Source organism: Kryptolebias marmoratus, linkage group LG4 (genome assembly GCF_001649575.2).
Source record: "Kryptolebias marmoratus isolate JLee-2015 linkage group LG4, ASM164957v2, whole genome shotgun sequence".
NCBI classification, from domain to species: domain Eukaryota; kingdom Metazoa; phylum Chordata; class Actinopteri; order Cyprinodontiformes; family Rivulidae; genus Kryptolebias; species Kryptolebias marmoratus.
The window spans coordinates 17,503,496-17,519,322 of NC_051433.1; the positions used below are offsets into that span (position 1 = coordinate 17,503,496).

General features: G+C 35.5%; 1 protein-coding gene across 2 annotated transcripts in view; it reads right to left on the minus strand.

Annotated features, from left to right (window-relative positions):
- Positions 1-352: 352 nt before the first annotated feature.
- Positions 353-15,827, minus strand: part of cpne5b (copine Vb) — a 132,075-nt gene continuing 116,600 nt past the window's right edge. For both annotated transcript variants that reach the window (XM_025010189.2, XM_025010188.2), the window contains 6 exons: positions 14,141-14,322; positions 13,831-13,958; positions 12,923-13,025; positions 6,134-6,191; positions 5,067-5,140; positions 353-3,220 (listed from right to left, as the gene is read on the minus strand). In XM_025010189.2, the coding sequence (XP_024865957.2) occupies positions 3,029-3,220; positions 5,067-5,140; positions 6,134-6,191; positions 12,923-13,025; positions 13,831-13,958; positions 14,141-14,322 (737 nt within the window). In that variant the 3' untranslated portion in view covers positions 353-3,028. The remainder of the gene's footprint in view (positions 3,221-5,066; positions 5,141-6,133; positions 6,192-12,922; positions 13,026-13,830; positions 13,959-14,140; positions 14,323-15,827) is intronic.

Consider the following 15,827-nt stretch of genomic DNA (forward strand, 5'->3'; position numbering starts at 1 on the left):
TCCCACACTGCAATAATTTGTTTTCTGTGACATTTATGAAAGAATACAGGAAACAAGTGACTGTTTTCTTTGTCAAGAGGTATTCCTTCTGGGGTGATATAGAAAATGTTGCCAAGGAGTGCATTTGCATAGAACACAGATAATGGCTTTTTACTCTGAACACATTTTCTCAGTGGTAATGATACTTTCTGGAATTAGAATGCAAGTCTCACTCTGATGGTGTTACCCTTTGCTGTTCTGTCAGGACCCTTACTCATCACAAGTCAGGAAGCTTTTAGCATTAATGTTCAGTGTGCTGAGTAAATGTGGTAAAATGACTTTTCTAACCAAAATGCCGGATTAACAATGTGCAAAAGTTTATTTTGTAGTTTATTTAAACCTGATTCAACAGACACGATTGCCTACATTTGGGGTCCCTGTGGTCTTAATAGGTTGAAATAATTCACAAACTAAATGAACAAAACAAAAAACTGAAGAAAAATAAAAATCCTGCTTATTCCAAGTGATTACTAAGGAGCTCGCTAATAAAGAGTGTTTTTTTCATTAATAAATTCAAAACTCATTCGTTTAAAGGTTTGCAAACAAATAAAAACAATTCTGTTTATCTAAACCCTTAAAATATGAGGAAAAGTATGTTAAACTTCCAGTCTGAGTTTTAAAATTAACTTTTTTAGGTTTCGCATTTCATAAGTTGTTAAAACTTCTGAGTTAACTCTTTATAGAGCTGCAAAAGATAATCGTTGCACGATTGTACATCTCAAAGTACTCTGTCACTGATGCCATATAAGTATATTAGGCTAAAGAAATCCAAACTAAATATGATGAGTAAATAATTCCCTATTAAAAACAAATTGAAATTATGTTTTGCTTATGCAATATTTGCTCGTGTTCTTAATGCAGTGACCAAATATTCTGGAGACCAGTTTGAACGCTCTTCAACCAGACAGCTGTGATACAAAAAAAGAAAAGGGTGTTTGTGTAATAATAGGAGTTTCTAAAGTTGGTTTTATGACCATAGAAGTTATGTAACAACTAATGAATGACTACAGATGTTTCAGTGGATATGTTTCTGCTCCAGAGAGGTGTTAGGAATATTATTAGAGCTAAAATTAACTTGCCATTGGGCCCTACAAATCTTTTTTAGCCAACCTAGATGAGCTGATACCTGCTGTTTGCTAGTTTGAGTGAAAAATCAGCTCATAATTGACAATATTTTGACACAGTAGCCTCCTGCGACCTTCACACAGTGGCTATTTTTAAAATTGTCTCAGAGCAAATCCCACACATGAGCTTCTTGGTCACTTTGTCTGGGTTAGAATCTACACATTGATTTTGCTCTGACATGACCGCAGATCATTTTCCCTTCACGTCTATATGTTTTTTAACACTTAAATTTATTTTGAAATGACTCTATCTTGCAAAACTAGAAAAAAGATGAGCTTTATATGGGATTGTTTGTCATCACGGAGCTGCATAAGTAGGGAAAGAAAGTGTTTTGACATGACCAGGCTCTGAAGAGGACATGATCAGAAACTTTACACTGAAAAGATGAAGAGAAGTTGTTCAATATTACAAGAATAACACAGTCTGTGGCAGAAGAAAGACACAATTTTGGCTCCAGACTAACAAGAAGGGAATCAAAAAGGAAGTAATGTTTCTGCACTTTGGATCTAAACATGCAATCTGTGATCCAGTATTGTGAGAGTTCCTCTCTGCACAGAAAACATCCTTTTCATAAAATAAAATTCCACTAACTGAACCTTTAAAAAATGATTGTTACCAACACACAAGTATTTTCAAACAAGGAGAGAAGAAACTCAAAAAAATTAAGGAGGTAAGATCATTCAGAAATAATGTGATATATTATATTAAAACTCTGTTCCACAAAATAGACTTAATATGGAGTTATTTCACCACTGAGTTAATAGAATTTTGCATGATTAAATTATAATTTTAATAAGGTTTAATGCAATCTACTAACTGCCAATCGAGTTCTTGCCCCCTGGCTGCATGCACATCCAGCAACGATTGTGTGCAAGAAACCCATTTGTTGGGAGGTTAGAGGCTGTAAAGGTCCAAAGTGATTAGAAGTAAATTGGTAAATGTTGCTAACATGGCGCTTTCCCTGTGGTTGAAATAAATCTTCACTGAATAAAAGCCTTAATTGCAATAATATCCAGTAATGTTTTACCTCTAAAATATGGCTGTAGTGCAAAAACATTTGACCAACGTGAGTACATTTTGTACGTTTTTTCAAAATGAATGAATAGCAGCACTCAGAGAAATGGAATATGATTTACCTGGTACAATCAATAATTAGTGTGCAGTCAATAAGAATAATTCAAAATGGATTAAGTTTTTATGGTGCTCAAAATAAATCTTTCATGCTGTTCTGAAAAACATTTGTAAAATTAACACTAGAATAAGGGAATTCAATTCTCATACAACATGCTCTTATAAATATTGGCTTAATAAAGCAAACAGGAGGTGGTGTTTGCTCGAAAGCATCATAACTGTTGTAATAACAGATATGGAAATCATCACCTAATATAAAAACTTATTCAAGAAGGAAAAGGTACCTAAAAAATATCACTGTATTAGGCCACACCAATGACTGACGAGCAAGGCTTGGGTCAACTTTGTATGTCCTCAAACACTTAGAAAAAGAAAAAAAAACACAGACAGGCACAAGTTTTAACCACAACATGAGCTTTTTTTATAACCAATCTGCTGTCAGATCAGATGTGAAACAGTCATTGCCTGAAAGGCTTTTACCAACAAGTCCTGAAAAGTTTGGTCAGCCCCTCCTGAAGAGAGGCTACAAAACAAATGCATCACAGGAGAAACACAAAATAAAAAAGAAAAAATACTGCTCCTGTAGTCACCGGGAGGGAACAGCACAAAATTCTTCATCCTCTTCCTGGTGCTTTGTCACCTATTTACACCAAAAAACAGGAGGTAGAGAGTTCCCTGGGGACTCTGAGTGGCTGCTGCATGCTATCAGTCCTCAGAGGCAAAGAGGGGGGCCTCAGATCTGTGTGTGGTGGTGTGTGTGTCCAGGTGGTGTGTAGGGGGGCGGTGCGGGGTTGGGTTTGATTCCTCGGCTCTTCATGTAGGAGATAAACTGGTCAGGGATTTCTGCTAGCACGTCTTTGGCGAGCCGCGCCATGCTCAACACGTGGTTACCCGTTCGGTCCATGTAATCTCTGAAAGGAACAAACTGAAAACGACAAACATTAAAAAAATCATTTGGGATTGTTTGATCGCTTATTATATCTTATACTCATATAGAATTTCCTTTAACTACTGCTCAGTTAGAAATGTTTCATTGTTACGTTGTGTTAATTCAAACAGCATTTTATTTCTTTGGTTAAAAAATAAATAAATCTTCAGTTATTCAATCTGTGTAATGTCTAGTTTTTTTTTTGATGTGTTGCACCTTTGGTATTATTGTTGATCTTCCCTCACAAAAATGAATGAGTAAAGTTGTATGCAGACATATGTTTAATTAAAACAACAATAATATCAATCTGCTCCCTCAGTTTAGTTAAAATGTACACAGATTTATAGTAACATTGGTGTCCATAAGCAGCATGTGTTGTGTTAACTTGTTTTTGGTGTGAACAAGGGAACACAAGTAAACACAACACCAAAAATGAAAGAATGGTTTAAGAATAGTCTAAAAATTATACCATTCAGCTATAATATTCACTAACATCTTCAGGTTTTGTCTGCAGTGTCACCAAAATGATGTCAGACACTTAAGAATCATGCATTTATAACTCATTTTAATGTAATTCCAACAGTTTTATTGGAAACATGCACATTTGTATAATTTTGTTGAAACACTATATTTGTGTTACTTTTTTGAAGATTCTTGAAGTTTAGTTTCAGTCTTCAGAGTAAAAATAATCAGTTAACTCTATGTAAATAATCTGACGTTAATGAAAAAGATAATATAAAAAAAGGATATTTGAACAGACAGCTATGAAATGATTGAGACTGGAGTTATTTTAGCCGTTTTTGGGGCTTGGCCTCGTTCAGTCTAACTTTGTGTCTGGTCAAAACACATCAGTTTCTTTGAGCTGAGATCGTTCAAGAAGATATTAATTGTTTATAACCTTTCTACAGAACCCCACTTAAAGAAACTGAAGGGTGGAGGAGTAGAGGTAACACTAGAAAATGGGATTCGGCATAAAGGCAGTATCTCACTGGGCTGTGACTGATGGTGAATGATTGGTTATTGAAGGAGTCTCCAGAATGTCTCAAAGCATCCATTTGTTCTTGCTCGCAGTCCTGTTGCTTGAGTTTTTGAACATGTTCAAAGAATCTGTGTAATAAAGTTTCTCTCAAAATAGTCTCAGAGTTATTGGTGTCTCAAACCATTCTGAATTTTGTCATCTCAAACCTGTCTCAAGAGTGCTACAGCTGGTTTTTGACACCTGCATGAGAGTACTCTTCCTCCTCTCGTCTCCAACAGTCACAGCCCAGTGAGATACCACCTCAAGTGGCAACAAATGACTTTATAAGAGTTTGATGAAGCACTTCAAATCTTGTTTTGCATTGTTTGTCACAGCACAAAGAAATTCTCCAAGAAAACTGCATAGAAATGGCGTTAAGCCACACAAATCAAGATGGCAGCTCATAATTTATTTATCCAGTATTACAGAGTTAAAAATATTTATTACTTAAATCTTGAGTTTTGATTCTTTAGATGGAGGCAGATGTCAGCTCACTGTAGTTGAAACAGCTTGACTGGCGTTTAAGTGGGACACAACAGGTTCTTTGAATAATGAATCATGAAACATTTTCCATGTTTGTCCCAAACTAAATTCACAGAAACCTGTTTATGTCCTCTATCTGCCACAACAGACAGGCACATTTCACATCAGTGAATGTGAAGTGCAAACAGAAAGATTTGGTCCAAGACAAGAAAAGGTGTTTACCACTTCAGCACTATGAAAAGTACACTAGTGAGGGAGAAAGGTCCACATTTTTAAATGTCACAACTCTACGTCTGCAGAGAATACAGTCATAGGATCTTCCACACTCTGAAGGACAGTCACCTGAACAATATCTCTCTCTGCAAGTTTCCCTCGGGATGAGATCCTGATGTCATCACCATCCAGTTCCACCATAGCTGGAAGACACAAGTGGCATGCACACACACACACACACACAGTGGTAAAACTTTTCAAAAACAGCTGTCTTAACGAGACAAGCAAGGCTGATATAAAGCTGGTGTAAAGGTTTAGGCGTCAGGGTAGTCAGCGTTATTTGTTTTAGCATTGGTAAATTGAAAGAATGTTTAGCCGTACAGTCTTTATTGCCCGTCTAATCGACTAATAAGTCCTTTAGTATAGACTGTAATTTAGAATCATCAGCACTAAACACTACAAACCCAGCAATTAACCTCAGCCATTTCTTCTACAATTATGCCTGCATCCACCCTCGCATCATCTTCCCTCCTGACTTTGATGGGTTTGAACTGTAATTTTCTTTTTGAATGACTATCAACAAGGTTAGTTTTGACTGTAACAGTAAAAAAAAGTGGATTTTTTTGTTATTTTAATTTTTTTTCAAAGTATTAAAGGCTTTTTAAAAATAAAAACAGAAACACACAGTCGTACAGTATACTAGAAGTGTGTGGTGGTTTGTTTCTTTTTCTGCTTGAATTTCCTAAGAATTCTATTTTTGCTTTACTCTGCTCACTTTAAAGACTCAACCCTTAAACACAGAAGCTAAAGATGGTGTCAAGACATATAGATGAATAAAAATGATCATCTTCTTCTTCTGTTGAAGTTTTCGTGGATGCAAGCCTGCCTCACAGATGCTCTCAGAGGTGTCAACATATTCATCTAGTCTTCAGAAGGCTGGCAAATTCTAAGTTATTACGCAGATTTACAGCTTTGTTCTGCAACAAGCTGTAGTCTTTCTCTCCTCCACTTTTGAAACATTGCTGCTCTCTTGCCGGTGGAAAGATGAGCCAAGATTAAAAGCTGTGTTTGAAAATAATAACAGCTTGATAAACCTCCAACTAAGCAATAATTTAAATGGTGTAAAAATTTCACAAACTAGCACAACCAGTTACATGAAATATGCATCTATTAGTTAGAAGATAAAATAATTGTACCATCAAATTCAGCCTGACCCACTCCAACTATGATGATAGACATAGGAAGCTTGGCAGCCTGTGAAGAAATAAAAATATGAGAACATTAAGAAAAAAACCCAACAGCTTTTAATCAAAAGAAACAGTAAAGCATGTACATTTCTTTTATTCAAAAGTTTGATCTGTTACCTGCTGATCCACATAATCTACAACCTCACTAATGTTGTCTATCAACATTTTAGTAACCTTTAATTTAAAGAATGAAATGGATGAGAGTGAGGGGAGCAAGTTAGTTAAAGAGGTTGACAAAGTGAGAAGCTCAGCTCATCTTATTTGCTGAACTTATTTCAGTCTCTGCTTGCTTTTCTAGATATTTTACAGACCTCAATCTATGTTTTTCTCATATGAAAGCAGCCCTATCATTTATCTGGGGTCAGCAGTCTGAATGGAAGTTATCACACTCTGGATTTAACTCACTGCCAACAGTAACAATGTCACCTGAAATGCAGGAACAGCATTAGTTTTGTTGCCGGAGCTGTCTTAATAGCTGCACAACCAATCCAATTGCAAGTTATTCACACAAAATATTAACTAAAAAATGTTAGGATTTTATCTCACAATTCACAATCTGTCAGGGCAAAAGGCTGAACCATATGCTGAAGAAACCACGAGAGGCTGGTTGAGATATCCACATGGAGGAAAAACCTGGGGACTAATCTGGTGGCAGCTTGATAAGGAGGTTCTAACATAGCAGCAGATGGAGGAGCCAGGAGAAGAAGGAGGGGAGGAGGTGCCAGCTTCAGTGAGTACAGCATCCATCCTCGCTTACCCACCCAGCTACCCCTAAACTCCATTACAAGTCAAAAGACACTACGGTTCACCTCCCAGCTCTGGAGAATAACATCCCCAAACACGCAACACCTTAATGGAAAATTAAACAACTTAAACAGCAAAGAAAACCAACAACTTGAAACATTATTTCATAATACAATATACTGAAACTTTATGAAATCACACTGGGAATGTGTGGTACAAATATCAAGAAATCAAACTTTATAAAGTAGAGTTCAGAAAGTGCTTTGCAGCAAATCAAAACAACCTGGACTCTTGGCATTACATCTAAAAGCATCAACCTTAAAGTCCAAACATACTCAGTACTGTACATATATGTGAACGACAATGTATGAAAAAGTTTTATAAGACATTTCCCCAAAAAGCTGACATGAAAGGCGTGAGGTGTCCAAAATATAAAGAATTCATATTGTCTGAACTATAAATGTCTGTACAAGAGGAGTGGCAAAGAACTACTGAGATTAAAAAATATATGAGAGGTTGGAAGCACCAAGAGAAAAGTCAAAAGAGGCCAAAATCAGAACATTAGATTCTTTTTCCTGTTAGAGTTCATTCATTATCAGTGCTGCTGTCTGAGCCACAGCACTGCTGTGTTAGTTTCTAAACATAATTTAAATAGTTTGGGAGCCAACCATCTTCTAGTTTTGAACTTTGAACAACACAACTTTTACACACCATTTCTGCAGTGGATGTGTTTAGACTGATGCCACCATGAATGTTCAGTGCAAAAGCCGATGTCCAGTGCATTCATTTTTTTTGTTTGTTTGATTATTTCAAGTGCATGTTAATTTCTGGCACAAAATAAATGTCCAGTGGCAAATCAGACAACCTCCTGTTGCCACAGGGATGAAAGCATTTCCATCAACTTGTTCTCTGCAACATTACAGCCCATCAGTGTGATTAACAGTGTTTAACACGCACTGCTGCCAGTATTTATTGTCCAACACACTCATACTCACAGACTTCCACACTTTTCTGCAATAGCTGTAGACAGACACCCACACGGAACATCAAATGGTTATAAATAACTTGTCAATTTTCTATGACCCACTTTAGCCTTTTAAACTTTTTCAAAGCCAGATGTCATCTCTGCGTGTGTCTTTATGGGGAGCTTGTTCTCTGCACACTTTCACACAGAAGCAGATTTGTTTCTTAGTGAAATGATTCTGACATCCACACAGAACGATAACCTCGAGACTCTTTAGTGTGCTTAAAGAAAGGCTGATGACAGATATGTAAATGTTTTATTATTTTTTAACCAATTATCAGTTAAAGATTTATGCAATTATTCCCTTATTCTATTTTGAGCACTTTAACTATAAATGATTCTGATCATATCCTTATTGCAGCTCACAGTGCCTATTGTCTGTCAAGGTAAACCAAATAATTGATCTTAAAGTCTACAACAAAGTAGTCTGTTATGTTCAGAAATAGGTAAATACAAATTACTTTATTATATTATCTTTATGACCACAATCAACTGCTGTCACTGCTGACTTTTCTTGGTTAAACTATAACTGCTTGGATAAATTCAATACAGAAATATAACAGTATAAAATTATTTGTTTTAAGCTTAGACTGCTTACAAAGAAATAAGTTAAACGAGAATGATGTCCTAAAATCTAAAATGACATGTTGGAAGCATGAAAACCAACAAGCTTTGTCTTCACTGATAGTTGTGTGTAAAAACATCTTTCTCATTTATTTCACACATATTGGTCAGACCAGCCTGCCTGGTTACCAGAGCAAAGGGAACATGCTGATGTCTCTCCATGCTGCACTCATAAATGGTTTCATGGCAACAGAAATCTCAGCTTCTGTTTTTAGACCATGAAATTAAAAGTAAACACCAAGTGAAGCCTTATTACCTGGCATTCCAGGTAATTACCTGGTATTCCAGGTAATGTCCAAAAGAAAGAAAAAAATGAAAAGAGATCTAAAAAGAAACATCCCATTTATTTCTTCCAGACAACTATGACTTCTATGTGTAATCAAATTGAGAAAATGTCTTTTTTTGTTGTTTTTCATTTCTTTCTCTAGAACTAAAAGATGCTCAAAGTCACAAAATAGCCTCATTTTGAGTTTCTGTTAAGCTTTAAAAGTTTTACCATAGTTTCTTAACTTTTATCTTTACACCATATGTAACATAAAGTAGTTTGAAGAAAAATTTACATCATTATTTTTTTAAATTGCTTTACTATTTTAAAACTTTGTCATTTTGTTCAGTTCCCAGAGGAAAAAAAGAACTATTGTGTCCATTTAAGCCAAGAGTCGTGTTTAGTCTTAACTATCTCTCAGTGAATTTTAGAAAACATAATGTGATATGAAAGTTAAATAGTTTGAAGCAAGGCAAACAAAAAAGAATAAGAAATAACAGCTAAATAATCAGCAGATGTAAATGTTTCAAGGGGTAAAGATGATTTTGTAATTTAACAGTATTAATAACTTAAAACCATAATTTAGATCTGTTGAAGTGGGTCCAGTGGGAAGTTTCTGAACTAATAATACTTTACCCGTTGTATGTAGCTGTTCGAACAGCACCAGTTTTGAAAATTAGAGTTTAATTCTGATTGAATAGATGAGCTGACAGCAAGTCCAATTGGGGCCAAGGTCAAAGTGTATTCTTCCTGAATTTAAACAACTTTGATCATAAAGTTTTGATAGTTGTTCATGTTAGCTCTATGTTATAGATCATCAAACCATAGTATTTGATGCATGTACCTGTAATGTAAAATTGACAGCAACATAAATATTAAAAAACACTATTCACATAAACAGAGTATTTGAGACTGGAGTGGCTTTAAGATGTCAGCAATCCACTTTGGTTTTTGCCCCGCTCAGATTAGCTTGTCTATCTGGTAAGAATTAAACTTTATTTCTCCAAAGTGAGATTGGTCAAAGAGCTATCTACAACAGGAAAGATATTAATCGTTCATAACCTTTTCACATAACCTTTAAATGTAAATGTCTCTGAAGCAAGGAAGCAGCTAAAAAGAAATGAAAGAGCAACACTGATTGCTATTATTTAAAAAAGGAAGTAGATAAAAAGAGCGTACAAAAACAAATGTCTTTGACTTTAAATCACGTAAGGAGTCATTTATTGTATCTGAGGCAGAGTTTTATGGCACTGCAACCAAACACAGATAGCTACAGTTGTACTGTGCAGAAAAGTAAACAGCGGCAGGATTATGTGACAGACATCGGAAACAAAACGCACTGATTAATTACTGATTTCTAAACCAGGCTTTGTTTTAAAACTGAGCATCTGTTTAGGCATTCAGTTCTTAATAGCACAGTTTGTGAACAAGAATGTAAACATAGGTTGAGAATTAGCATCCAAGAACAAACATATAACAAAACTGTTTATTTGTATGATAATTCGCCTTTTGGTTGTTTTTTTCCTATAACCAGGAGCCCCGTAAAGCTACTATATGCCTGTCAGATAAAATGTTTAATGACTGATCTGAAAACTTGTGAGCTTCAATGAAACTATACTAACGTCACACATCATTGTTTATTCTCACATTACGGGTAGAGTTTGTGCATGTATCCATGCTGATTTCGTGAGTTTGGAACATCAAGATGTCCTCTGCACGCCTCTTTGCGTTGTAAAATATCAGTATGTCTCCATTTAGCTTTTCTTTTGACAGAGGTAAAAAAAAATGTGTGGATTTAGCAGAGGACAAAGTGAACCAAAGTAAAAAAGGATTTGAAATGAAGTGCTGTTGATGGGTCCCTGCTCTTAGATAAAGCTCTAAGTACATACAGATAACAAAGGAAGAAGAGAAGTGAAAAACATAAGAGCAGCTGAGGATTTTGTTACCGACTGAATGTGACGACTGAAGTATGGAGAGACAAAATGAGGACCAAGAGATTTTGATCTTTTGTGTGAAATGTGCAGAGAGAGAGAGAATCTTTTTATTTGTGAGTGAGGGAATCTATGGTTTCAAAGGGAGAAAGAGATGAGAGTAGAGGAGGAGGAGGAGGTTGCTGGGTGATGGAAGAGTGGAAATCTGCAGAGTGGCAAAATCAGTTCTGACTGATAAACATTTTGTTTTGCTGCATTTGCATGAACATGTCTGCCACACGTTTACCCATAAACCAAGCCCTATTACTGTCCAAATGTTGCAGAGCTTTGAGCAAATTCAGGCTCCCAGATTCTTTGAATCCGTTTCTCAGGTATTCATTGAATGAATTGCCTGTAAAACCCCAGCACTGTGTCCTCCCTCACCCTGCGGAGAGCGAAGCAGCGGAAGCAGCAAGCATCAGTAAGAGTCCAGGACTGCAGGCATTGAGACAGAGCAGCAGGCAAGATCTTAAAAGGAAGGTGTGGCTGTTCTAAGGTTTTGACTAACAGTCGCAAATTCCCTTTAAATCCAGTCTGCTGGGTGTTCTGTGCCTGCGGCAGGCTGAGGAGGAGGAGGAGGAAAGGAGAGCGGAGAAAAGACAGAGAGACCAAAGAAACAGAAAGGGTGCCATCTGCTTTTTACAGCTACAAGGAAAAAAAAAATGAAGTGAGGACACGTTTCAGGAAAAAACACTCTGGGGAATAAATCATTGTTTTGTGCTTTTGTTTTATGGAGGCAGTGAGATCTTTCAAACTGCAGTATTTATTAATAGTTTTTGATAGTTCTGAATGCAGAGCACTAATGCAAAACTTTCATTGCTTTGGATAACACTGTTATGAGAAGGCAAAAGATTTGGTAATTATTGCAGAACATCTGTTGTTATCACACGCCTCCCCCTGTGTGTGAACTGCTGTGACATCTACAAAAAACTGTAGGAATCCCCAACTAATAAGGATCTTAATTATACTGTTTACCTGTGCTGAACAAAATATCATAAAATAAATATGTAGTGAATAAACCAGACATAATTAACCTTTTCCAAAACTAACTGGTTAAACATGGTGGACTCAAATGAAAACATACATTTTATATATGAGTATCAACTTCTTTTTTTTCCAGTTGTATCTGGATGCAACCTTGAGCTATTTTAAAATTTGAAAAACATCTTCACTAGTAATAAATGTACACAGTGATTTGCCACTTCATAAACATCCAAAATGTTTTGGCTTTTAGATTTGACTGAAACACTTGTGCCCTGCAAAGTAATTACAAAATTAAATCCCAAAACTGTAAACCAGAGAGGAGTTTGCACAACTATTTGGTACTATAGGAAAGCTACAAGCAACCAAATAGAGTTTACAAAAACAAAGCACATTACAACTACTAGGACGGCTAATGAGTTTTTCTATGTTCAGCGAAATGTTTTCGGTTGATTCTGGTATTTATTATTCATAAATACAGCTTTGCAAAATGTTTTTTTCTAATTCATTATTGTTCTTAATGACCAGGAAAGGGTGACTGGATGGGGAAAAAGAAAAAAAAAAATCAAATGAGCAAACAAAAATACTCAGCTTCTCATTTGGTTTGTTGTTTTAGCAAAGCTCAGGTTTCTGGTCTCAATAACTAATTTAAATTCTACAATTCAACATGATGGTAATTTTCTAAATTATAGTCCCATTATTGCCAAATGGAGTTGGCTAACTTCTGATTGAATGTGATGCTGTATTGATTTGTGCAGTTTTCTTAGATTAGCAGTCACATCCACTGTGTGCTCCATGTTAGATACGTTTTAACTGGGCTGCAAGTGTTGGATACACGTTGGAAACCTAAAAATGTGAGAAAACAGCAAGAAAAATAGGCAGACCAGTAAAAAGCATGGTTGTGCTTTGCATGGCCTGTTTTTGAAAATCATAAATTGTGTCTTAAGGTTTAACAATTGTTGTTAAAGATAATAATAACACTGGAAATGATCTTTGGTTTTTTCCTTACAATACATGTAATCCCTCCACCACAAACCACCTTTGATTTCAAGAGTGCGTTGTTTTAAGTATTTATAAATAAAATAAGACATTACTTCATAATGCAAAAAAATACTTTCTTCCATTCTTACATTAACAATGGCTTCTTTGGTCTGGGCCATGTCTGAAATGACGCCGTCTGTGATGATGAGGAGGACGAAGTACTGGGAGCCATCCTGCACTGCCGCAGCATATCTGCAAACGTGAATACAATCAAACATTTGATGATGCTGTGGTATGTTTATTAAAGATAAACAAGCCTGACACAAAGATTTATGGAAACAATAAACGTGGAAAATTCATTCACGACACAAACATCTCTAACCACAGCAAATTAAATAAAAAAAGTTCTGGTGCGTTTCATTTTTACATTTCAAGTTCAATAAAGTGCCTCAATAAGATACACTTATTATTTAGACTGAACAATTTAAAAACAAGTCTATCATCATCTGATTTACAGGTCTATATTAAAAAATATCTCTTCCTATATGAGCTTATCAGCTCAAACAGTAAATTTTTTCGTCTCTTGTTTTTTCACTGCAATGTTTTGTAATCATTGCTTTAAAAGCATGACTCCATCTATGAGAAAGCCACTTTTAATTACAGCAGAGCACTGGTGGAATCTGATGGAGGATGGTTTGGTTAAGCTTGTTCAAATATTAGGATTAGACACAATTCAAACAGTTTTCTGTTTGCCATTAAATGTCAGTGTCAAAGTATGACTACAGACTATTTAGACATGTTCCATTAAGAAGCACATCACAATCTGTTTGTTGTGTTATGCTGGACAAATACAGCTTATAAGACACAAAGAAGTCAAAGATAGTAGTAACAGACAGGATTTAGTTTCACTTGTTTTTATGAATTCCTTGATTTTAGTCTCTGGAAAGAAGAAGATATTTATGTTTAGGTAAAAAAAAAGCTTATTTATAAACTTCCTGAATAAAAAATAGTATTTTTTAGTTAGTCTTTGTGAAAAAAAGGAGAAGTTGTTTATCACCTGGCAACATGGTTCACTATTGGAGCAAAATTGGTTGGCCCGTATAACTGTACTGTCTTCAGACTTTGATGGTACGCCTCTAAGATGCCTTCAATGCCATTGCAGTAAGGATTTTCCATGTTTCCATTCTGAAAATGATGGAAACAAAATGCAATTACATGATTCCGATGGAACCATTTCTTAAGAAGATCCATAAATGTGATTAATCAAATACATTTTTTACGTTACAATGTAATCAGCAATTTAAAATACTGAAATGGAGGTAGCCAAATAATATGCGTTAATCGTCTATAGTGTGATGAAGGTTCACCAGAGGGAACTCGTGAGACACCCGCCCATCAGGAGGCAGTTTGGCGCCGAAGCCTAAAGCTGGAAACATCTTGTCGCTGTCGTAGTCCTGAATGATCTCCCCCACAGCCTTCAGGGCCATGGCGTAGGCGTTCAGCTGGTACGGGTTCATGTAGTGCAGTGAAGTGGACTGGGAGGGGTTACCTGATGACATATTTATCAATCAACAGGTCATTAGAAATGATATGAAAGTCTCACATATTACCTGCAGTGCTAAAAAGTTGTTCTGACCCTGAGCCTCTCTGTGAACCCACCTGCACACCATGGGATTGCTTAGTATTAACAGCCCACTTGGGGTATTTTGAATGTATTAGGTAAAATGTTGCACTCAGTTAAATTGTATGTGACAAAACAATAAAACAGGTCAGGCTGCAACAAAATGTAATAAAAGTGCTTTTAACCAATGGGAAACAACAAATCATTAATCACCTTGTCCAACATCATAGTTAGAAATTTTAAGGCAGCAAAAATAAATATTTGTCTTGTCATTCCAACCTTTATTTGCTTGTGTTTTTCAGACTACTACCACCTTCATTCTTGTATATTTACTGCTATTTACTTTGACTGTTGTGGCAGATTTACCACTAAAACCTTTTTTGTTTATTTCTGATAGAGGTTGACAAAAAGCAAACCTCTTATTTCTTTTAGGAGCTGTTGTTCCCAAAATTCAAACTGTGTAAATTAACTGAACAGCAATGTATTATTTTGAATGATTAAATAGTTTTTTTTTCCCTGTGTGATTTGATTTCACTCAGAGTTTCATTGTTACATCATTTTAAATTAACAGATCTGATCAGTTAATTTTCCACATCTTTAATAATTATTTTATGAAAATTACAAATTAATCTTATTATTCATCTCTGTTTCATGAATGAAAAAGTATTTATTTTAGGTGCATAAATGCTTTTGACAAACAATTTGGATTATTTTTTAGTAAAGTTCATTCATTTAAAGTTCTGAGTCAGAGTTTATTCTTCAGAGGAAACAAGTGTTTAACAACGCTTCAATTTGATCAAAGTCCAGATCATTAATATAAGAGATCTAAGCCTCTCAAATCTAAACCAATGATTGCCTCCTCAATTATATCAACCTCAATTTGCCTTTGGTCATAAATTTAAATCTCTGCCACATTTAAAGTGGTAATCTGAAACTGGGAGCAGTTATAATGATGCCTTAAAAAGCAGAATAAATTAACTTCTAGTATGATTTTGTCCCATAATAAAAAAGTAATTCATAACATTTATTAAAGAAAGAAACTTAGTGATGCATGTGAACTAAAAGGAGAAGAATGTGGATCATGTTTGATCAAAATTCTTAACAAAATCTATTACCAGGTACTCAGTGCAGAAAACCTAAGAAAGAGTGAGAGATTACTAAAAACACCAAACAGAACAAACTGAGCCGAGGTTCAATTTACAGAAGATGGAAAAGGAAAAAAAAACACAAAAATCAGAAATGTGCTGAGGTCAAACACAAGTGATAACACAAGAAATAAAAGGCTGCAAGGTTAGTTGCAAAGAAACAAAAACAATCCAGCAAAAAGCGACAGAAATTTGAGTGTTCATGTACAGACTGAGAGATGACTGATCATAACATGTGTGTGGCAAAATCTACAAATGGGTGTGGAACAAACAAACACATGAATCCAA